The 26,177-nt window shown below is 35.7% G+C and overlaps 1 protein-coding gene across 3 annotated transcripts in view; it reads right to left on the reverse strand.

Moving 5' to 3' along the window:
- The window catches only part of LOC150099806 (secretory carrier-associated membrane protein 1-like), a 244,097-nt gene that overhangs the window by 203,640 nt on the left and 14,280 nt on the right, over positions 1–26,177 (reverse strand). For all 3 annotated transcript variants that reach the window (XM_090403729.1, XM_090403730.1, XM_090403728.1), the window contains exons 2-3: positions 8,792–8,893; positions 1,570–1,686 (exon numbers count right to left, since the gene is read on the reverse strand). In XM_090403729.1, the coding sequence (XP_090259855.1) occupies positions 1,570–1,647 (78 nt within the window). In that variant the 5' untranslated portion in view covers positions 1,648–1,686; positions 8,792–8,893. The remainder of the gene's footprint in view (positions 1–1,569; positions 1,687–8,791; positions 8,894–26,177) is intronic.

Here is a 26,177-nt window from a genome sequence, read left to right on the forward strand (position 1 = left end):
AGATGTGCATTTCTTTTCACTATTTTCAGAAAGCAGAAGCAGCAGGAACAAACAAGGAGCAAAACCACAAATAAACAAAATTCCAACAACAAACACTACTGAAGAACACTTTATCCAGCATGAAAAAAATGAAGCATAATTATATGATAAAAGCCACATTATACGCTAATTAAAAATACTTTGAAAAGGTTTATTACATTAGAACTTTGCTTCAGGAGGTGGATGAAGCAATGGATTTGGACATCTTGGTAGATAGGTGACTAAAGTTCAGGGGACACATTGCTAAAGTTGTAATTGTTACTCAAAAAATTGCTGCTATTTGAAGAACGTTGACATATATGGATAAGGGGGGGTGATAGTCCTACTCTATAAGGTGCTAATTAGGCCTCATTTGCATTTCTCTTAACAAATTTGATCACTTGGCTCTATTGGTGATAGGGAAATAATTAAGACTAACACTGTCTCAGACTCTGGGATATTAAGTGTAAGGACAGATTGAGGGAACGTGGTCTTCAGAGCTTGGAAGATAGGAGGAAGAGGAGTAACATGATTGAGACATAAGCTGTGAGAAGAACCTACCAAACAGATACAGGAGAATTGCTGCATAGGATAATGGGTGATACAGAAACATTGGGGGGGGGGGGGGAAAGAGAGTGCAAAGGAAATAACTAAGACTGTCTCAGGATTCTGGAATATTAAGTATAAGAACAGATTGAGGGAATGTGATCTTCAGAGCTTGGGAGATAGGATGAAGAGGGTTAATATGATTGAGATATATAAGCTACCAATAGATGCTGGAGAATTATCATATAGAATAATGGGTGATGCAAAAACAAGAAGTCATTCCTGGGAACTGTACAAAGGTCATGTAAGTAAAATGAAAATGAGGTCTTTTGGTTGGCAGGTGGTGAACAAATACATTATCAGAGTGGGCTGCGAGTGCTCCAACATTTAATGTGTTCAAAGCAAGGTATGATAATGATCATGGCCTGTGAGTGTCTAGGACTTCCAAAAAAAAAAAAAAAAAAAATGTATTCTGTTGTTTTTATCTCTTTAGCATTACATATTTTACTTCTTTAGCTTGAGGGAATGTGGTCTTCAGAGCTTGGTAGATAGGATGAAGAAGAATAATATGATTAAGATTCATAAGCTAGTGAGAGTATTGTATATGTCAGATAATCAGCTGGAGTACATAAAAACTATAAAATATGTAAAATCTAAAAACTTTTTGAGTTATGCCTTGATGCTGTCCTTAGATGGGGATTTTTCAAAAATGTATCTGGAAATTCTGTTGTAAGATGAATATATGTTTACATGATTTACCCAAGAAACTAAATTTTATATTACTGAATATCAGCAGTGCAAGCTCAACCACAAAGTTGATATTAAAATTTGCATAATGTGCTATATATAAAAGCATAACAGTGTGATCTTTTATATTCTATATTCATTCACAATATAAAACATAAAATAATGAAAACATATGCCTATTATTAAAAAATATAAGACAAAGAATTTTTTTTATATATAAAATTTCATCTTATTATGTAATCAAAACAATGATAATACCTCTTGTCTTTTGTGCAGATCAGAAGCACCATGATTACCTGTTGCTGGAGATGATGAAGGCCGAACGAAAGGTTCCATTACTGTTGGTTTAGGAGTCTTTAAGGAATCTCTACTTGACTATTTTTGTGAATAAATAAAATTTCCCGCTTAAATCAAACAGCTGATATTATTCTGCACCAGCTCAAAATTATCAAAACTATACTGACTGCAGTCATATATATAGGTTACAACTTAAATAAATTTATTCATGCAATGTCACTATACAGATAAGAGAATAATATTATCTGCATATTTATTAGCATTAAGTTAAAATGTCAAACAAAATATAGTGCCTAACACAGCTTATCTAATATACTGAATATCTCCAAGGAATAAACTAGTCCCTGTAAAAGAGCATGTCTAGCTTATTATATCAATATAGTCTTGTTTATGTAGCAATGTGTATGTACCTATTAGATTCATTTCATTCAAATGTCTGTATGGAATATTCTGGTAGTGGCGATTTGGATGAATTTTGGTATTCTGGATCTGTAATAAAATTGTAAAGACATCTCAACATTTAATAGTTAAATTAATTTTAATAGTTAAATAGTAAGCAAAATGATTTGAAATGATGTAATATTACATTATTCAATACAGATGGTACAGTATTGAATTCAGTACCATTAGAAGAGATCTTTGATGTCAAACTAACAAGAGAGTATTATTCATTCTGTGGGCCTTCAGGAAAACTAGTGAATATGCAAATATTCCACACACACACACAGAGAGAGAGAGAGAGAGAGAGAGGGAGGGGTGTTATTTAATGAATTAATATAACGGTTTATTATATTAATATAAATATTTTAGATTAATATTTAAATTTAAGTGCCCCCTTAGTGCAGTTAAAAGAATGACAGGATGTGTCCTATGCCTGGAAAAGAAATGCATCACTGAGTTTGACTGTCAGGAGAGGAAGGCTTATATGGGATTTTCCAATGAAGTAACTTAGCTAATTTTATATGGAGGTAGAAGAAGTTGATCCCAGAAACTAGTTTTTTTGAAATACGGCAAAACTAGTGAAGAACAGATTTTGGCTTTCTTCCCACAACGATTCCTTGGACTCCATAAGTATCATGTAATAATAAATATTGTAGAAGTTAAATGGAATAATCTGAAGTCAGCTTATGACAATTTTAGAGTATAAGCAGAAGTTGTTTTTAGTAAAATGGAATAACAGTTAATTTTAAATATTAAATGATTTTATTTAGAATTTCTGGAGAAGGGAACACACATAAAAATTTGGTTTTTTTATGAGTGTTCCATTCTGCAGCATAATTTAATGTAAATTATGCTGCAGAAAGCACAAATTGTTTTTTTCTGTGGGTTGTTTTGGTTACTCCGCATTTATACTAAAGGTTCGATATTACTAAATATTTATTTGATTGCTTAATTTGATAGTGCTGGCAAGTGACACTTATTACCCAAATATTTAATCTGTTCTACAGAAATTTCTGAACACTGATTCTGAAAGAATCCATTTTTCACAAAACGGCATTTTCTCTTTTATGTAAATGATTCATTTTCATATGAAGTGGCAAGTGACACTTATTACCCAAATATTTGATCTGTTCTACAGAAATTTCTGAACACTGATTCTGAAAGTATCCATTTTTCACAAAAGAACATTTTCACTTTTATGTAAATGATTCATTTTCATATGCAACAACGGCTGTTGAAGAAAGACCAACTACAAGTTGTTACAATAATACCGAAAGGAGTCTTCACAAAGTACAAAAAGTAATCTACATGAAACCACAAAAGTATTTTGTGGCTTCCCTGCCCAGACCGGTTTCGACCTTTCTTGAGGTCTCATCAGTGGCAGCCAGACCCAGAGGTGATACCAAGGATGAAGTAATGTAGAAATCATATTTCCATATGAGGAGGCTGTGGAGAGGGTTCAGAGAAGAGTGACCAAGTTGGTGAGTGATATAAAAAATGCTCCCTACATTGATAGATTGAGAGCTTGTGGATTGCAGAGATTGGTTGATAGGCGAAGAAGAGGGGATATGATAGAAACATTCAAATTACTAAAAGGTTTTTATAGGATTGATGCAGGGGAAATGTTTCAGCTGTGTGATAGTGATGGAAGAACAAGAGGTCATCTCTGGAAATTAAAGAAGAGTGTGGTTAACAAAGGTGTCAGAACAAGGTTTTTTGCCTGGAGAGTGGTGAATGAGTGGAATTCATTGCCTGACTTAGTTGTGAGCTCTTCGTCTGTAAATGAATTCAAGAAGAGATATGACAGATATTGTTTTGCTAGTTTGGGTCTCCCGCGATGAGTCTACTGACTCCATGGAGATACCCGTAATAATAAATAATAATAATAATAATAATATATGAGTAGCCAAAAGGTGTCAACCTCATTATTAAAATACTCTGGATTAGAGATAGTTGTTGGAAGTTTTTACACTTCTACACCGGTCTGGGTAGTGACCCTTCCCATAATGCATAGCATTATACATGTCCATAAGGATATATACTTTGCATTATGTGATACTAAGGCAAGTGATGTGAAGTCATTAGCTTTTATATGCAAGTTGCCCTGTCCTGAAAATACTTCAGGTGCAAACTTTCTAAACTTCAACTTTATCTACTACAGCCCACAAATTCCTGGCTTATTACATTTCCTGGAGTACAGTTTCCTCAATATGGTACATAGCTTGTGATTGTTTCATCCTAAAATGCATAACTTGACACTTTTCCATATTAGTTTGACATCCATTATGTTTTGCCCATACTGTCAGCCTATTTAAATCATCCTGCAAGCTTACTGCATCACCTTAATTGACCATTACCCTAACCAACTCTGCATCATCAGCAAATAGCTGAATATCTTCCTTCAAATTATTTCCTATATCATTTATGTACAAAAATAAACAGCAGTGGTCCAAGCACAGAGTCCTGTAACACACCACTAGTCACCTGTCTTCTCCTGGATTCTGCTCCTCCATCTGCTTTCATCTCCATCCCCTGTTGGAGTTTGGTTAACAGAGTTCCATGTGATATCCTGTCAAACATCTTTGCAAAATCCAGCAGTATCACCATGCAGCCATTCCTTTGATCCAACTCAGCTGTCACTCTATTATAAAAATTCAGATTACTAAAGTATGACCAACCCTTCACAATGCCATGCTGCACCTCAGAATATCATAGTTTTATCCATCCATTCCTGAATTCTCTTTTAGATCAACTCTTCAAGTACTTTTACCACCACTCCTTAGATACTGACTGGTGTATGATTTGCTACAACAGACACAGATACTCCTTTATGCAACGGAAATATTTTGCTCTTCTTCCACTCTCTTGGAACTTTGCCAGACCAAGACAAATTAAACAGTCTAGTCAAAGGCGATGCCAGTCATTCTCTTGACTGCACATTCTCTTAAAAGGCAAGCCAATATCCCATCCAATCCCACAGCTCTATTTGCATTCAGATTCTGCAATATCCTAAGTAGCTCCAATTCATCAACCTGTGTTCTGACATCAGTCCCTGTCACCTCAGCCATAACAATATTGTCACATGGATGATATACCCTTGCAAAGTGGTCATTCAGCAGCTCAACAATTTTGTCTACTTCTGTTACCTCTCTACCATCTGCATTCATAAAAATTATCCTTTCATGGCCTTTTGCCTGCTTGGCTAATTTTTTTCTCTCATAATCTGATTTTGCCTTCCTTACCATGCTGGTCACCTTTCTAACCTGATCCTTGTACTATGAGTTAGTTATTCATGAGTTAGCTGGTCATCTTTCTCCTTATATATATACCCTTGACAACATTTTCTTTTTTTGCAGCTCATGCTTAATGCTTATCCATCTAACTCCTGCCTGATTTACCCTCCTGACCTTGGATATACAGTGTGATATCACTTCTTCCAGATATCTCTTGACAATCTCCCATGCACTGTGAATGCTCTTCCCTTGAAGATCTTTATACCATACAATGCTTCAAACTGCCACCTAAGCATATCATAATGGCCTGCCTTGTAGTTCTACAAATACCCCGTCTTAACAGAATTTCCACATGTTTTGCTACCTCCCAAGTGAAGACCATGTGATCACTTTCCCCAATCAGAGATAATGTAGTCACCTGAGTTATGGACAGGTCTTCTGATCCTATAACCAGATAAAACACTCTCGTACCCAGAGTTCTCTCTGTGACATTCTTCTTCAAGTAATTATTCCTTCCTCCCACATGATCTTTCATCTTTCCAATCTATGTCTCTGAAGTTGCAGTCTACCCTAATAATTACTCTACTCGCACTCATTGTATTAATCAGCTGAGGCATGTCTTCTACATCATCCATGGCATACCCTGGCCTATAGCGGCAACCAATTTTATATTTTGTTCTACTGGTCTCAATCTCTCACCAGATTGACTCAAAAGAAATGCCATCATCTGTCTAACTGACTGTGACTGCTGTTGGCTGCAATTCATCTGATATAATCAGCAGTATCTCACCCTCATGTCTGTGTACTCTATCCTCCCTGAAAATACTAAATCCATTACACTCCATCCCTGTAACTACATCATTTGCTGTTAACCACATCACACTAATGTCTATAACTTTTGGTAAGGTTACACTGCCAAATGTCATAAACTACTCTCTGTTATTCCTGATGCTTCAAGCATTAGTATATAGAAATTGTAGCATCCACTTAAGTCCCCAAGCCACCTTTATATCCTGAAATGACTACCCCCATTCGATACTGTTGCCTGAGAGACTAGAATCCATGTTTTCTATAATAAATTTAGTCTAATCCTTTATCCAAGTGAGAGCAAAGTGGTCAAATGAGATAACATCTATTCTCCAATGGTCTGTGGGTTTGAATCCCACCACAATATGGTGGCTGCTCTTCTAAGCATAACATCCAGACCAGTACCTAGGTTGTCTGCGGACAATTTGGTGCCCACACATCACACCTGAATGGTGCGGCATAGGAAGCAACTGCCAGATAGTCTCAATGGCTGCCTTGATGCTTCCATTCTAGTGGCCTCATCGCCAGAGCGATCACACCGTGACAGTACAAAAGTAACTCTGGCTAGTGTTGCCTTTTAACGCACGAGGCACGAATGGTATCATTGCAGTGGCTAGACGGGATTCTGACTTAGATACATTCAGTCATAATCCTACAAATGGTAGCTTTCCACCACTGGTCACTCGACCAAGTGTCCTAACCTGAGGTTCCTCTCATACTGAGCAGGATTACTATCACAATGACTAGTCATCAGTAGGGTAAGACTAACCTTTCATCTTTCTTATCACTTTGAATTCTCTTGGTCTCCTGTAATATACGCTTACATCAACCTTGAGGTTCATCATCCCAACTTTGTTACTTTTACTAGTGTTCTCTTGGGCTACTATAGTATCAGGTCAGACTCTCTTAGCAATGCACCCCCTGTCTGGAATATCAATACCTATATTATTTAGATTACTGCCAGATTTCGTGCTGTCGCTAACACCAGGACAAGCACCGGCCATGGATTTGGCCTAAAATTTGCACCGTTCCTGTACTTTTTATATTTGACGAAGCACATGACTTGCTATTTTCCCATCTTAACCTACCTTACATACTACCTTAAAACTAACTTAATTCTAAAAGCTATATTCCCGACTACCCCTATTAGGGAAACACAAGCACAGTTATAATTCTTCTCACAGAATAGTTCATTACTAGTCCTGTCCTCTTTGAGTCGACAGGACTAGTAATGATTCCACAAACCACCGAGACACCACTGCCTGTGAGCCAGAAATACTATTTCCCTATGTTATATGTGCATAGCAGCACAGCAAGAGTCTTTACGGGCACTCTCACCTCTTCCGAACTCAAGCAATGGAAGTCAGATAGCTATTTCCCTATGATAAGCTCGTGTGCGTAGGTGCAATGGGTGGGATGGCAATTCCTCACGTTAAAGACAGCACGACGGCCCAATCTCCTCAGATCCGCAGCCAGGCATATCTCTTCGAGATCCTCAATGGTCACCCAGACCCTGGTATAATGAAAGTAGTCACCGGGAATTATATTTCAGTAGCTATCAGCAGGAACCCACTGTTGACGTATACTACTGAAACTTTATTTATATATTACTTAATATATCTTATCCTGCAATATCTTTTTAAGAATTGCTCACCAATAATAAATAAATTGAACAATCTTGCACTCATCAGGCTTCCTCTGATGAAAGTTTTCAATAGATAGTAGGAAACCTCAACCAGCTAGACCAGAGCTCCATTCAACAAGTCTGCCTCAAGGAGAGTCATGTTTACTCCTGCCAATTACTCACGATCTTTATTGATATTCTTTCACTTTAACATTCAGATCACTGGGCAAAAAATCACATTGGCGGCAACACCTCTCAACATCCATTTCACAATATACTTTGCTTTAATTAGACAGTCGGATTTCCCTGGTATCTGTGCCAGTTCTGAGTTGGCTGTTAGTTGCCGGCAGAAATGGTCGTGCCAGATGAGCCATTCGGTGCGCCGTGCAGCTGAGGCATTCCACGTGAAGGCCCCAACACTGGTCTGGGCTCAACCGTTCCATCACTGAACGGTTTCTGCCAGTCCCGGTGCAGTGCCATACCTGCTTCGGATCCCAGCATGACCAGCTCAGTCCTCAGAGCCAATCCTTGTCCTGAGGTTACGGATCCATCTTGCCGACTTCCCTTACCTACATTATTCTATTGACTAGAGGCTGTTCACCTTGGAGATCTGCTGCAGATATGGGTATGGTCCGGCACGGAAATCACACTCTCCCCCTCAGATTTTCAAGGGCTGACAGGAGCGCTCCGGACACCGCAGGAAGCACGGTGCATGAAACCAGCAACCTGTTTACTAATCAAGTAAACAGGTAAATTAAAAATTAGAATAATAGGCTATCAACCTTTCATGGGTAAAATACACATAAAAATTGAATTTTGTGAGATGAACCAGCTGCTAATAGATTTTAGATAATATTAGTAGTTGTGGTAGGTGGTAGATGGCGTTGGTGTAGATGATGTGGCTTGCTGTAGTTGGTGGAGTGGTGAAGATGGAGAGTTGTAGAGTAGGTGCCCTCCCTCAATGAGTCCTTGAACTCCTTGGAGGTGTCCCATAATAATAATAATTTATAAAGATAACAAAATGAGCATATGAAGAACACAGATGAACTTTTTTTTTTTAAAGAGCAATGTACTTAACTGCACTTATAGAAGACTGAGAATTGACATTAAAAGGATTATAAGTATCTAAAACATCTTTCCTTGTGGTCGTTTGACTTATATCTTGAGCGACTGATGAATCCTAAAGAAACAAAATAGAAGTAAAAAAAAAAAAAAAGTTAATCTTATAAGAAATTTTACACCATGCAATGATTGTTGTCAAAATTTATACTATAGAATCAGAAGATAATTTACCCCTTTCTGACTATAAGAGAAAATCATTATCAATAATTCATAGCAAACTCTTAAGCCAAGTTACTGACTACCTTATTATAAGCATCAGATACAATAACTTGGCTCCAGTTAGGTTAACAGCAGGTTGAAGTTTTGGCTAAAGTTTTTAAGGTGAATAATTGCAATCTGACATTTTATTCCACAAAGGAAACAGATAGAATTTTGGAAGATAATAAATGATGTAGTGAATAATAAGATCTATTGGAGGCATGTATTCTAGCTTTTATTTCTGTACTAATTTTATTATTTCGCGTAATCAATGTTCCAAGATATTTGAAGGAGGTGACACCTTTTAAATTTCAGGCTATCAATAGTAAAAGTCATTTTCCCCTTGATTGCGATTTCTGCATACATTTAAATATTCAGTTTTATCCTGGTTGATTCAGTTATCCTAGTTTTTCAGCAGAGTTTTCTAAATGTTCTAATGTCTTCAGCATTTTTTCCAAACAAGGCATATATCATCTGCATATCCTAATATTACTGTTCCCTTACTTCAATCCTGTCATAATATCAAAAGGTTCAGATTTAATTCTATTAGCTAACACCATGCTTCGGCTGTCAACGGTGTAAATTTTGATTAAATGTATTATCTTATGAGGTATTCCTAGTTCATCTAATATTTCCCAAAGGCCTTCTCTATAACTGCTATCTGCAATCATATGCTTTTTTAAAGTCTACAAATAAAATATGGACTTGCAGATTGTATTCCCAATTTTTTCCCCAATATCTGTCTAAGTGTACACATTGGGTCAACTGTTGATCTATTTCTTCAGAATCCTGCTTGATATTCACCAATATTTTCTTCAGCATAAGGTAAGATTCTTTTTAGTATAATATTAGATAAAATTCTGTAGCCTGCTGGGAGCCGCAATATTCCCCTGTAATTTTCACATTCATTTTTTGTTTCTCTTTTTATATGTTGGAATTATTAGTGATTCTTTCCATTCTGCAGATATTCCTTATTTTTTCCCATATTAAATTTACCAGCTTAAGTATATCAGTGGTCAATTCACTATCCCCACATTTAATGAATTTGGCTATTCCATCAGTATCTGGTGCCCTGTTGTCTTTGAGCTGCTTTATACTTTCCTCTACTTCAGCTAGTCAAGTTCAACAGTTCCTCACAATATAGGAGTTTATTAAAGTACCCTTTCCACCTGTTTACTATTTCATCTCTAGTGACTAGTATTTATCCATTGCTATTGTTGATTACCATTGTTTTCATATGTGGGCATGTCTTTTGGTTTCTAGTTTCATAAAAATATTTTCTAGGGTTATTTACTGAAAAGTATTTCTGGATTTCTTCAATCTGTTCCCAAAAAAATTTTCTTTTCTGTTGTCTTATTTTATTGGCTTCCTTACTGCTCTCTTTGCATCTCAGAGCAGCATGAATATCAGTTGGGGTTATTAAGCCATTATTCCAATTCACATTCTTCATTGAACCATTTCTGCTGCAACTTTGATGCTATCCTGATTGCAATCATATGCTATACAATTTCAGATGTTTTCAATATTTTCACTCTCTTCCAGTTGCATAATTCATAATTTTTGATTTCTGTTTTAATTCATGCCCATATTTTCTTCTCTCTTCTGTTATACCCAGTTTGTTAATATTGTATCTCCGTTGATTTCCACATGTCGAAAAATATTTAGTGTTCATTTTACCCTTAAGATTGCCACCAATTTGAAAATGGTCACCATCACGTTCGACTCCTCTGAAGCTCCAACTTCTACTGATTATGATATGGTATATTTGATTGAATGTATAACCATCAGGAGATTTCCATTTTTGTTTGTATATATTCTTCCTCATAAACATAGTGCTGCTTATTAATAAATTTCTAGATGTGGCCAAATTAATTAATATTTCTCCATTAATATTTGTCTCCTTATGAAAGCTAGGTGTCTAACAATTGGTTATATATTCCTTCTTCTCCATTTTTGCAGTGAAATCAGCTACTAAAATTATTATATTCAGCGAGGGAATTTTTTCTACAATTAATTCCCGTTTTTCATAGAATTCATCTTTTATTGACTCTTCTGCAGCTTCTGTAAGTGTGTGTGCATTAATAAAGGTTATCTTGAACCATTTTGCTTGTAAAGAATAGCTTACTTATTTTTTCATTAAAAATTTCAAATTCAATTGGTGATGACCACGATTTTTTCCTAATGATATTGCTATTGATTCATGTATGATTTCTTGAAATGCTCCAAATCTGTACAAGCTACTGACAGTCCATGAACCTATTCATAAACCATTATTCCAAGGCCTGGGTCGATATACATTTGAGTCCGTCAAGTGAAGATTACTTGGTACATGTTTTGTGACTAGTTTATTTTTTTTTACAAGATGGGAGTTGAGCCTGGGGCCGACATTCCCCAACCTGGAGGACCAGGGTGACTCTCTTTGTCAGACCCCTCACCTGTGACCGCTCCAAATTGAGAGGCCCTGCTGGTAGCAATGCTACCACCAGTATAGTTCACAAGGTCATTGGAATGTGCAAGCCCCCCACCACCACCACAATATGGTGGAGACACCATCAGGGATGGGAGGGGGGGGGGCTAAAAATAGGAAACAATAACATTAAGTCTCCACCCAAGCAACTAAACACCCATACAGGCCACCTACTAGAACTACAAGCTCTCAATCTTGTTAAATCTGCTGATATGACCAAACCAGTTGAATATTTTAATCTTTGTCATGATGTTATCTATTAAACCAACAAAAAAGAACTGATATTCTTTGCCTCACTTCTGAATTTGTAATATGATATCTCAAAATATCATACATTTGCTAGCACTTCATTTCAAAATGCCAGCATCTTTTAAGGGATGAGGGGGAGATCCAAATCAAACTGGATCATAAAGGAGTAACTGAATTAACATGCCAATAATAATGTATTTGTGAATTGTGAGACTAGACCACTATTGTCATATAAACTCACAACAGAGCACTTGTTGCTTTTTGAAATTTGTTTCTTTATCCTGTCTTGATTTGTCATCTTTATTAAAAAATGCTTAGGTATTTGAGTGATCAACTTCTATATATTTACCCTTAAGTGGGATTTATTCAATTTCTGCTATAGAATTTCCTTCTGTGTCAGAAGCACAAATATTTTTCACTGCTTCTGATTTTTGGAAATTTAGGATTAAGCCAATGGTATACTGGAAGGGAAAAAAAAGGAATTTCTTGAATTTTTCTTGAAAGATTTCTCAAACAAGCTTTCTGGTTGAATAATATACAATACTTGATAAGATATTATATTCTTCTTTTTCACCCTAGTGCAGGCAAATAAATGCATGCAAAGCATTTTCATGCCTAGCTACTTGAAAGTTTGTCCTAGATATCCATAATATTGAGCACATATCCTGGAATGTTTGAACAATCTTCAATGCAAAAATATCATCCCTCATTTTCATGGTTGTAATGCAAATTAAATCTTTTGTGTTTCATAAGATTTCACCACCTCATTTGCAGAAGAAACAACTGCAAATGAAGTGATGAAGCAACTAGCTGCAATGATGAATGTGAAGTGAACTTTTATTGAAGGTAAGCAAGAGCATGAATTCATCAAAAAAATATAAATAAATAAATAAATAAATATATATAGGTGTGTGTGAAATGACGTATTAGGGGAGATTCAAGAGGTTACCTGAAGAAATACCATACAATCAAGAGCGAGAATGATGGAGCAATGAGCTTCAGTAACAATAATATTCTTTGGTTGGAAATACCTGGGTTTAAATACAATCTAGAACATGGAAAATTTTCATGAGGGCTTTTTCTCTGGTGAGTTAGCCAGTCTCATATGCAGGTGGCAAGATTTTTTCTTCTGAAACTAAAATTTTTTCATCTCTGCAAACAGGTCAGAAGAACACAATCCAATTTACAGATGAAATATTCTAGCACATAAGCTATCTTAAGGAATGAAAATAGCAATATACAGCAGCATACCACTGATTTATAAGCATCCATCTATTTACTGGACATCATCAGATGCTGTATGGTCACTGCAACTTGGTGATCTGCCACGCCAGTCCTTGCCAGGTGGTCCTGTTGTGTGCTTTTCTGGAATGAAAATAACAATATACAGCAGCATACCACTGACTTAGGAAGATTTATAAACATCCATCCATTCTGCCAATCCATACTAACACCATTCACATTTGTCTTCCAGTTTATGATATCCTCAACAGCCTTCTGTAACACCACATCTCAAAAGCAGCTATCCTTTTCTTATCAGACCCCTTTAGTTCCAAGTCTCACATCCATAAGTCGCTGTTGGAAAAACACCTGCATCCAAAATCATTTACTTTATTCTTGATTGTTGTTTTAGTCATTCGTAATTTTCTTCTAATGAGTTCTGATCAGCAATTCTTCACATTAATAATGGATCCCAGGTACTCAACACTTGCTGAGTTCAATTCTTTCTCCATTAAGGTACACTTGTTTCTCAGGAGATTCCCTGTCTGTATTTCCTTTCAGAACCATAATCTTTGTCTTGATAGAACTGAGCTGAACTCCTCCAACAGACTTCGATGGAGGCCTTTAGTAATAATAATGGAAAAGATGGTTAGAAAATATTGGACTGGGTTGATAAACATAGAATTTTCCAAGAATATGAGCATAGGCTTATAAGAGACCAGTCCCTCGTTATCTGACTACTTGCATTTTAGGAAAAAGTATGCTGGATATGTTATATGGATAAGGAATGAAGAAAATCAACTGGGGCTTCAGACCTGTCCAATCCTTACTGCCACATGGTATGTCATGTTAGTAGGTACTGAACAAACAATGATGGGCTGGGAATTTGGGATTCACCCAGTAAAATTGTACTCTTATTGGCTTAAACCACAAATAGATATTATGATACAACATGATGAGATTTCATGCTGGCTGGGAACTGCTCAGTTAAACAAAGTCCAAACTGTTTGCATCAGGGAACCAGTGTGAACAGTGAAAATTCAGCTACTGGAACAAACTCCAGCTCAACATTTAGAAGAAAAAGAAAAACAAACCCAACATGGAAGAAAGGAAGATAGGAACCAGCAACATAAGAAGTATAAATGGAGAGGAACTCAAACTTACAGAAAAACTGGAAACATCCCACGAAGACATAACTGGTATTACTGAAACAGAGACAGTAAAAACAGGTGATATCATACATAATAAGTATAGGATATTATACTTGGACATAGTACGCGCTTAGTGTAGTGGCTTTGTGCTTCGCAACCATATGCCTGGGGAAGGAGTACCCCAGGATCAATTCCCATCGAAGACGTGAGGAACTTGAGGATCTTCCTCAGGCATAGCCAAGTTAGCCGGTCTTGGGCACGGGCAGTAGGGTTTTTTCCACCAGTTTATCTGGCGTTTTCATCCCGCAAGCAGGCAAACCGGCTCCATGAACATACGTCTCTACAGCCAACAATATATCCCCCCCCCCTTGCAGAATAGGCGACAGGTCGGTTGAGAGTGGTACTAACAAGTAGTTGCATCTAAGTAACACGCGGACCCTGCATAGGAAGCGGGAATAACGCATAGTGAAAGAAGAAGACTTGGACATAATGATCAAGGAAAGAAACGAGTAGTAGCAATAGCATTCAACACCAAACAGGAAGGTATATCTTCTGATTGGAAGGTAATTTCAAGTAGAGTTAATGGGCAAATTCCAAATGGAGAAATAACAATGAAACTTATTTCTGCCTATGGTCTCATAAAAGATTCTCCTAAAGAAGAAGTGGAGAAATTTTTTTTGAGTCATTAGAGCAGGCAGTTGACAAAGAAAATAGAAAAAGAGAAAAATATCCTACTCTGCTGTTTAGATCTCCAACAAGGAGATCTAAACAGCAGAGCAGGAAATGAATCCCACCAGGAATAAAGAAACCTTTTGTGAAAATTTGGAGAAAAGAGCAATGGTAATAATAATGGTATCTACTGGATTCATTATGCAGGTTTATGCACCTGCATAATGAATCCAGTAGAGGCACCAGAAGAAGACATAGAAGAATTTTGTGGCAAGTTGCAAGAAGTGATAGACGCAACAGCAAAGCGGGATTTATGGCTACTTATCGGAGATTGAAATGCAAAAGTGGAAAAAACCATAATAGGTCATTTTGGTTTAGGTATTTGTAACACTGCAGTGAAGAGACTAGTTGAGTTTTGTGCAGAGAATTCTTTGTTTGTTGCTAACACCTGCTTTAAACAGCACAAACAGAGATTGTACACATGGATGTCACCTGATGGACAATACAGATATCAAATTGACTATATACTTGGACAAGACGATGGAGAAGTGCAATTCGGTCTGTCAAGACTTTTCCAGGTACAGACTGTGGAACAGACCATGAATTATTAGTGGCTAAGATACATGTGAAATTAGGGAAACTGAAAAATATCACCAATGTCGATCAGATATGATCTTGGAAACATACTGGCTGAATATAATATTATTATACAGAACAGATTCAACACACTCAATTTGTGTGAAAGAGAACCAGATGAACTATGGGAAGAGATTAAAGATATAATTAAAACAGAAGCAAAGTAGAATATTCCAACAGTTTGTAAGAAGAAGTTTAAATGGCTGTCAGAAGATGCCATCAAAACTGCTCAGGAAAGGAGGAAAATGAAGGCCACAGGAAATTTGCAGGAAGTGCGCCATTTGAATGCAAAGTTTCAACGACAAGCCAGAAGAGACGAGGAAAAATACTTTAACCAGGAATGCCAACAAATAGAAGATCAAAACAGGAAAGGAAAAACAAGATATCTTTTCAAAAAAGATCAGGAAACTGACAGGGAAGCTTAGTGCCAAGGTGACAATTTTGAAAAGTAAACACAAAGGATATCTTACAGAAGCTGCAGACATCAAAGAAAGATGGAAAGAGTATACAGAAGCCCTTTACAGAAAGGACTCCAAAATTACTGAGAAATTTGAAGAGCAGGATTATGCACAGGAGCCAGTACCATTCGAGAGTGAAGTGAGGTGGGCACTGCAACAGCTTTCCAGTAAGAAAGCACCAGGAGGAGATGGAATACCTATTGAGCTACTCAAAGCCCTAGGAGAAGAGGCAGTTAAAATTTTAACAGCTTAATGTCAGCGAATTTGGATCACAACTACATGGCCTAGGGAATGGAAAAAATCAGTTTATATACCTTTATTGAAGAAAGGTGATGAAAGAGAGTGCAAAAATTAGAGAACTATAGCACTGATTTCTCATGCAAGTAAAGTCTTACTCAAGATCATTCAGAAAAGACTAGAACCATTCATGAAGAGAGAAATGCCAGATGAACAGGCAGGATTTCAAAAAGGCAGAGGAAGAGATCAGATCGCCAATGTGAGATGGATAACAGAAAGAGCACAGGAACATCAAAAGAATGTCTACCTTTGTTTCCTTGACTATAGTAAGGCTTTTGACTCTGTAGGTCATATGAAACTGTGGAATGTGTTAAGAACAATGGGAGTACCAGAGCATTTCATTATCCTTCTGAGGAATCTTTATTATGAACAAGAAGCTATTGTCTGAACAGATCTTGGAGAAACTGAATATTTCACAATAGGTAAAGGGATGCGACAAGGAATACATTTTATCTCCATACCTGTTTAACTTGTACAGCGAATACATTTTAAGAATGGCAGGGCTGGAGGAGTCTTCAGTTGGAATTAAAATTGGTGGAAGAAATATTAATAATTTGAGGTATGCAAGTGATACCACCTTACCACCAGAATGCAAAGAAGATTAACTTATTATGAAAGTTAAAGAAGAAAGTGCTAAATAATGCCTTAAACTTAACCTCAAAAAGACAAAAAAGACTCCCTCAGCAACATGTGAACTTAATGATTTTGAAAGATGGGGAGAAAATGAAAGTAGTTAACAATTTTGTGCTCCTAGGATCCCGAATTTGGTTCCTTTTACACTAGTCTTCATTTCTAAGCTTTTTCAGTAGCCTACAAAACATTTTGCCACCTTTTGCTTTCCGAGTAATAATCTTCTAACTTCATAAAGATGGGTTGTACAGAAGAAGTTAGAAGATTATTACTTGAAAAGAAAGCAATGACAAATTTAAGCAGGATCTTTAAAGATAAAGATATTGACCTTGCAACAAAAATCAGAATCATGAAAGCAATGGTATTCCCTGTGGTACTGTATAGATGTGAAAGTTGGACCCTGAGAAAGAGTGAAAGAAGGAAGATAGATGTATTTGAATTATGGGCTTGGAGACGCTTAATAAGAATACATGGACTGCAAAGCAAAACCAATAAATCAGTGATAGATAGAATAAAGCCAGATTGCTCCCTCAAAGCTATGATCACCAAGCAAGAATTGTCATACTTTGGACATATTATGCGAGCAAATAACAGTCTGGAGAAGATTATGATGATGCTTGCTAAAGTTAATGGAAGTATGAGAAGAGGAAGACCAAAAATTGGATGGATGGATGGATGGAGTTAAAGATTAAAGAACTGGAATGCACCTGGAAATTCTAAAAGATATGGTCAGAGACAGATCTGAATGGAGTGTATGTTCAAAGAATCACCAGGAGTCAAAAACAACTCGATGGAGCATAACAACAAACTGGATTCATACTAGTCATTAATAACACAGCATTCCAACATAAAGATGTGCACAAGATCATGTGGACATAAGAAAAGTCTCACTGACTATGTCATTGTTGATAGCGAAATCTTTTTGCTGTTTCAGAATACAAGAGTGTACAGAATATATGAAGCTGGAAATGACCATCACTTATTATTAAGTAGGATAAAAATGAATATCACATTGAAAAAAAAAAAAAAAAACTAAGAAAGTTTTTTTAAAAAGAATTAAAGTTGAGCAGCTTTTTACAGATAAACTGTAAACACAACTATACAAGCATCATTGAAGAAAAAAATTAAACAGTTCAAAAACACGAACCAATCCTTGGAGTCTCAGTGGCAAACTCTGAAGAAAACACTGATTCAATTGATTCAGAAAAATTAATACACCAGTGATGATCACTGTTAAAGAAACAGTCCTGGAATAGAAGAAAACATATTGAAAGTTCCTAGCAAATAAGTTGGCAGATGCCCTAAAAGAATGCAGAGAAAAATATAAGAATTATGTGTAAAAGTAGCTAAACAAATGTCATGGTAAGACTTCAATAAGAACACAGAGGATATACATCAGGAAGGTGGCAAAATGTTCTGTAGGCTACTGAAAAAGCTTAGAAATGAAGACTAGTGTAAAAGGAATCAAACATGATAAAGGTAACATGAAAACTGAAGATAAGAATATTCTAGATGCCTGGAGTAATTACTTGGAAAGACTGTTGAACCAAACTTGAATATTTTCTGTTGTTCTGACAGAACAACAGAAAATATTCAAGAGGAATGCAAGTATGAGTACATATTAATACTTGAGGTATAGCAAACTTGAAATGTGGAAAGACAGCTGGAGTAGATGATATTTGAAAAGAAATCCTAAAACATGAATGTATACAAGTTTTTCAATGTCTACACTGCATAATTCAAAGAGCCTGGTCAAAAGGGGAATTACAGATGTTTGGAGTAGAACTGTCATAATACTAATCTATAAAAATGAGAATAAAGCTGAATGTGAGAATTACAGATCAATTTTTCTACTAAGTGTTCAAGGTAAGATTTATGCGAGTTAGTATGGAAGTAAACCTTTAATGTTATGCTATCATAATGCACCAATTCAGGATTCATATCAGGAATTTGAAGATAATGCATTAAATTTAAAATGCATAGTAACACGATTGGTCACTGCACATGTATAAACTTCTGGATTCACTTTCCTTATGATTGAATGAAACAATTGGTGGAAGAATTTAACACTGGAAGAAATGGAGGAAGCAAAGGATCTTGGTGTGATTGCAGACAGAAATTTGAAGTGCTGAGAGCATATTGCAAAGGTTGTGAAGTCAAGAGAATTGCTGCAATACTGAGGATGATGTTCCATGAGAGATAAGAGTAGTGGTCCCATTATATAAAGCTATGATCAGACTACATCTGGATTTCTGTGCTTCTGGTAACTAAGATTTGAAGAAGATAAAGTAATCTTGAAGAGGGTGCAAAGATGGATAACAAAAATGTTATCAAGGTTCAAAGAAGTTAGTAATGATATGATTTTTGACTACAGAGCTTGGTGGCTAGAAGACAAAAGGGGGGGGGGTATAAGAGATGATTGAAATATTTAAGTTGTTGAAGAATTATTACTGGATTAACACTGAGATTTTTCACATAGTAAAACAAGGGAGAGAAACAGTGAAAGTTACAAAGGGAAGTAGTAAGTAAACGGGTAAGAAGGAAGGGTTTTTTTTTTTTTTTTTTTCATGCAAAGTGGTAGAAGCACAGAATACACTGCCTGAGAGGATGGTGAAAGTGCAAATGGTGAAGAAGTTTAAGGAGTGGTATGAGACACTTTGTAATGACTAGTGTTGACCACCCACAACAGATCTTGTAACTCCATGGAGGTCAATGCAACAATCAATCATCCAATAAATTACATGTACTTTCAAAGGGGTGTATAGGATATCATGATAGTATTACACATAAAAGTTACATCATTACTAACTTCTTATTGATAATTTTCCTACAAATTAATCTGTTATCTGTCAAGATTTCAACATTATCAGATCTTTCAGTAGCAAACAAATTAATCAAACAAGCCGAATTTTTGTCAAGTTTTTGGTTTTTGTTTCAATTCACTATTTTGGTTGAATGCTGGATGTTTTAACTGTCTCTACAATACTTATTAGTAGTGTTGTGATTTTTAATATCATAAATAAGTTGACATTCATAGTGGTTTCTTCATTTTGTGTAGCTATAAAATGGATGCAGCTCTTGAAAGCATTCAAAAATCTGTACTCTTTCTCAGCACATAACCATGATTCAAAGACAAATTACCAATGAGTGTGGTGTTTGGGTACTGTTAATGCAATTTTGAAGACGTTTAGAGAAAAAGACGTTTTCCTTTTCTCCTGACAGAAAAGGAAAATGTGGGAGAAAAAGCAAAACTACACTTACTAGTTAAGAAAGGCAAAATGAGTCCAAGATTGTCTGTTGTAGACTTACAGAGAGACTTGGCAACTAGTAAGATTAATGTTTCTGACATGATAGTCCAGTGAAGATTGCTGGAAGCAGGGAGGCCTGCCCATGGACTAAAAAAGAAACAACAGCTGACGAAGGCTATGCAGAAAAAGAGGTTCCAGTGGGCAAAAGCTAACAAAGATTGAACTGTCGAGAAGTGCAAGAAGGTCATATTCTCAGATGAGAGCCATTTCTTTCTATAAGAAGAGCGAATACCCTATGTTTGCAAATCAGTGGCTGAGAAGACTTCTCCTGCCCACCTTCACAAGCTCCTAAACACCCAGCTAAAAAGATGCTCTGGAGTTGTTTTACATGACAGTCCAGGATCACTTGTGCCTGGTGACAGTATAATGAAAAGTGACCAATACATAAAAATATTGAAGAAAAGAGTGGTCCCAAATCCAGAATATTGTCCCACATCGGACAGAATATTGCTCCATGCCACACTTCAAAAAAGGTGAAAAAGTTCCTCAAAAATCACAGCATCCACTGCTTCAGTGACCACGTAATTTTTTTTTATTTTTATTTTATTATACCGGTATCTCCATGAAGTCAGTAGACTCATCACGAGAGACCCAAACTATCAAAACAATATCTATCATATCTCTTCTTGAATTCATTTACAGACAAAGAACTCACAACTGAGTCAGACAATGCATTTCACTCATTCACCACCCTACAGGCAAAAAACCTTGTTCTCACACCCTTGTTAACCACACTTTTCCTTAATTTCCAGGGATGACCTCTTGTTCTTCCATCACTATCACAGAGCTGAAATATTTCTCCTGCATCAATTTTATAAAACCTTTTAGTAATTTAAATGTTTCTATCATATCCCCCTCTTCTCTGCCTATCAACCAACCTCTGCAATCCACAAGCTCTCAATCTATCAATGTAGGGAGCATTTTTTTTTACATCACTCACCAAAGTCACTTTCCTCTGAACCCTCTCCATAATCTCCTCATCTCCAAGGAATCCAGGTGACCAGACTTGAGCACAGTAATCCAAATGTGGAAATATCAACACCTTATAAAGGGGAATAATAACCTCTTTTTCTCTGGATGTTAGTGTGTTCTTCAATAACTAAGTAATCCTATGTGCAATGCGCCCTCTGAACTTCATATTTCTATCTGCCTCATTAATTTCTTGGAATACCGTTCCATCAATGTGGTACACAGCTGGTAATCTTTTAATCCCAAAATGCACAACTTTCCACTTTTCCACATTGAACTGGCATCATTACCTTTTGCCCATTTTGCCAGCTTATTTAAATCATCCTGCAAACTCTCAACATCAGCTTGATTTTTTATTACGCTACCCAACTTTGCATCATCAGCAAACAACTGAATATCTCCCTTCAAGCCATTTCCTATATCATTTATGTACAAATTAAACAATAACAGCCCAAGCACAAAACCCTGAGGCACACTACTGGTCACCTGCCTCCTCCTGGACTCTGCTCCTCCAAAATTGGGCTTTTTACTTAAACAACCCAATAAATATAGTAGCAAGCCATTTAAGTAAAATATATTCTTAACATTCTTCAAGACGATTTTGTGAAGAATGATTAGTTTGTCCATAATAACATAGTCCAGAAGAACAAAGGATTCTGTAAACTCCTGGATCACAGAGAGGAGGATATTTGTCTTTTAGAGAACAAGGAAGGTATTAAGTTTATGAGCCGCATGGAAAGAGACTTGTAGGTCAATCTGGCAAAGCATCACTTTTTTTTTTTCTGATGGTCCTTTAACAGTCCTTTCTCAGCACAGAGAAATACATCAATAATAACAAATAATTACCTAAGTCACATATGTAAATGTATTATTTATTTGGAAGACAAATTCTAGACATTTCTTCTCAAGAAGGATTAAAATGAAGGCCATAATTATTATTTTATTGGAGCTACCATCAGATGATGGTAGCTCTGATAACAGACAGTTCGTTGTTTAGAAGAGAATCAGTGATGTGGGTTAGCATCAATGTATTTGCCAGTGTGAATTGGTTTTCTATATACAGAAAACTATAGACTGCCATTAGGCTGATGCAGAATGAGAATGTCCAGAAAAGGAAGGCAGTAACTATCTTCTACTTCTATTATAAATTTGATTTTTGGATTTATTGAATTCATTTTCTCAAGAAATTCATGGACATCATACAAAGAAGAGTTGCACACAGCAAAAACATCAACATATCTGTACCAAATTTGATGGCTTAGGTCAGGGTTTCCCAAATTGTGTTCTGCAGAAATTGAATAAGTGTTCTGTAATGTCAGTGACCAAGCCATGTATTTTTAAACATGGAAGTAATTCAAGAAAGGGAATACCGTTGCCTGCAAACCGATTACAACAATGGGCGGAGTATCCTATGTTCTCAAAACTGAACGAAATAACATATGTTGCAAATGTCAGTGACAAAGCCACATATTTTTAACCATGGAAATATTCATGAATTATGGTTAATTTTCACACATCGAAATCTTTCAACATTTGGGAATGGGGATACCACTGTTTATGACCAGTCATAAAAATTGCCTGCAAGCCGATTACAGCAATGGTCAGCGTATCCTCTATTCTCAAAACTGAACGAAATAACATCTGTGTTGCAAATGTTAGTGACCAATCAGTGAGTAAATATAAAGAAAATTTTTCCACTGAAATTGAAGATCAAGGTAGTCTGTATCTCAAATCTAGTAATACTGAATACTTTCTTCGCAAGTTCATACGGTAGGGTGAAAGTGCTTGTTTCTAAACCATAGTGACATGATTTTTTAAAAGTAATAGGACTACAGATTTAAATTTTAATATGAATAAGAGACAAGGGACTTTGTTTAATTTTGGTGTTAAGAAATCTTTTATTGAAGGTATTTGTGATGAAACAGATAGTGATTTATCCACCTCCAGCGAACAAAGCAATTGCCAGGACGTACAAAAGGAGGAGAAAACTACCAGAACACAGGAGAAAAAGTCTGCATTCATTCGTGAATACTTATATTATAAATTTTTGGTGATCAGAATGGGAGATGACAATGAAAATCAGCACAAATTAATTTAATGATGTTGGCCTAAGGAAACTAATATGCTACAAGATTTCATCAGTCCAGTGATTGATAAATGATTTAAATGTAATTTTATATTTGTCAACATGTCACACCATATATATAAGTGTACTAATACACTTTATGATTATGACATAATTAATTATTAATACATTACAAAATAACCAAGGTTTTCCATGAAAATTACAGGATTTGTGAAGTGTTCCATCATAGGAAAAATCTGGGAAGAAACACTGGCTTAGGTAAAAAAACATTGAGAATATGATGTTCAAAACAGAAGTAATTAGCTAGAGTGGGGGGAAGGGGGATATCCCATAGCTGTTCCTTTTATCTGCTTATGATCATCAGTTGCATCAGTCTTGGGACTGGTAGTTCAGCAGCAATTTCCTCCATTCTGCTCTGTTGTTTGCTTTCTTCTTAACCTCCTGGTAACTCCTCAAACCCGTGCCGTCTTTGACTTGGTCAAGAAAGCTTTTCTTTTGTCTGCCTCTTCTTCTTTTCCCCTCTATTTTGCCTTCAGTTATTCTTTTCACAAGTCCATCATGTCGAAGTATATGTCCAAACCACCTATCCCCTCTAATTTTGATTGATTTAATTAGAGTTCTTGTTTCGTTTATCTCTCTCAGGACTTGTTGGTTTGATTTTTTTTCTGTCCATTTTATTTTGTTCATGCGGCGCCAGCACCACATTTCAAAAGCCTCCAATCTTCTTACATCTTCTCTGCCTAGAATCCAGGTTTCACATCCATACAGTGCAATGCTCCATATAAATGTCTTTATTAATTTTTTTTTTTTTCAATTATAGGTTGAGGTTTCCTGTTAAAATGCTTTTCATCTTAGAGAATTGGGCTTTTGCATTCTTTATTCTTGATCTTATGTCTTCTCTTGTTCTGCCATCTTCTGTTATTAGGCTTCCTAAATATTTAAAGCTTTTCACTTGTTTTATTTGTTTCCTGCTGATGTCTATATGCTCTATATTGATAAGGATTTTGCCTGTAACGATTTTAGTCTTATCTGTGTTGATTTTCATTTTATATTTTTCAAGGTTATTATTTAGTAATTCTAGCATTGTTTTTAACGTTCTTCTGTTTTCTGCTACAAGGGCTATGTCATCAGCAAATCTTATACACACGACTTGCTCACCATTTATCTTTATGCCACTATTTATTTTATCTTTAGTTTCCTGAATGGCCTTTTCAATATATAAATTAAATTAAAAGTGCTGAAAGTATACATCCTTGTCTTACTCCACTCCTTATATTTATTATTTTCTCATCATTGATTTTAATCCGTCCATTTTGATTTTTGTAAATTTGATAAATTATTTTCCTATCTCTCAAATCTATGCCGATATTAGTTAGACAATTTAGGAGTATTTGCTGGTTTACTTTATCAAATGCTTTCTCTAAATCAAGGAAGCAAATTTAAGTATTTTGACTAAGGTCTAATCTTCTCTTTATTATTGTTCTTAAACAGAGTATTGCCTCTCTTGTTCCTTTATTCTTTCTGAATCCAAACTGGTCTTCATCCAATAGACAATCTATTTTTGAATAAATTCCATTTTGAATAATTTTTAGCAGAATTTTGCTAACATGTGGGAATAAAGCTATTGTTCTAAACTGGCTGCATTTGTTTGCATTATTCTTTTTTGGTATTATGCTTGATTTCATAAACTCCTTTGGTATTTCCCCTCTATCATAGATTTGGGCTATTAATTGATAGAGTAAGGTTTTTGTCTCATCAGCTAGATTTTGTAGCAGTTCTATAGGAATATTATCTACACCTGGACTTTTTCTACTTATATAATTGATTTATCTGCTTATATAATTTGTTTTTTGACAACTGAATTAATGAAAAAATCAAATAATTTTATTATATCATGAGAAAAATCATTATGTAGCAATTTAATTGTATCTGTCAGAGGGATGTTTGTGAAGAGTGAGACTAAGTCGAACCTTATTCCTAAAGGATAATCCTGAAATTTTATTCTTGAAATCTAATGAATTTTTAATGAACAACACAGAGAGAAGATTAGATATCTTAAGAGTTTATAAGTTGGTCAACCTATGCAGTTCAATATAACAGGTCTTAACAGAACATTTTCTTTATATAACTTGTAAAGACCATACCATACAGTCTGGAAGGCAATGTATGATAAACTTTCAGTGAAATAATATTAAGTTCTACATAAAGGATTGAATCAAGAAAGTTGCAAAGCACACATTCACAATCCAACCTTAACGTAAATGATTGCATTAAACTTTCTCAAATTTGGAATGTTACCCTAACTAATACCATTTGTGTTTCACAATAATTATAATTAATTATTTAAATTAATTTTTTTTTAATTTATTCCTTGATGTTTATTAACGTAGATGGAGTTATCCTAACGCAGTTGATAGCACATATATTGCATGCTTTCAATTTAACTGCTACTCATTTTTATTTCTTCTTACTGCACTGTATCAAAAATAGCTACGAAAAGCCAAAAATTCTACAAATATAAATAATACATTTACATAAGTGGCTTCCATAATTATTTATAATATCTTCCACTTATGTCTTGATTTTTAAATCAAAAAATACACTAAGCACATGCACACCAGAAGGAAGGCAAACAAACTGACTATAAAGGCAGGCTCCTACAGTCCTAATTGGTGCAGTGATAGAATTTTGCTGAAGGTCCCAAAATTATAGTCTCACAGATTTTTGATGGTGAATATGCTTAGGTTTGAAGAATACTCTAATGGATTTCAGAAAACATCTGATTTATATCTGCTTCTGTAAAAAAGAGAGGTTCCCCCTCCTCGAGTGAATCTAGTGATCTATATCCATGACATGGTTTGCCACCCTGAAACTACTGTAGTACAGATGGACATAGTGTGTAGTGTTCTTGACATATCAGTTGTTCATTCTTCGAGCTGATCCAAAGTATGTAACTTCATAGCGAAAAGGAATACTGAAGACACCAGGATGATCTAGATCAGG

Source organism: Typopeltis vanoorti, chromosome 14, assembly GCF_054136105.1.
Source record: "Typopeltis vanoorti isolate ZY-2024b chromosome 14, IOZ_Tvanoo_1.0, whole genome shotgun sequence".
NCBI classification, from domain to species: Eukaryota; Metazoa; Arthropoda; class Arachnida; order Uropygi; family Thelyphonidae; genus Typopeltis; species Typopeltis vanoorti.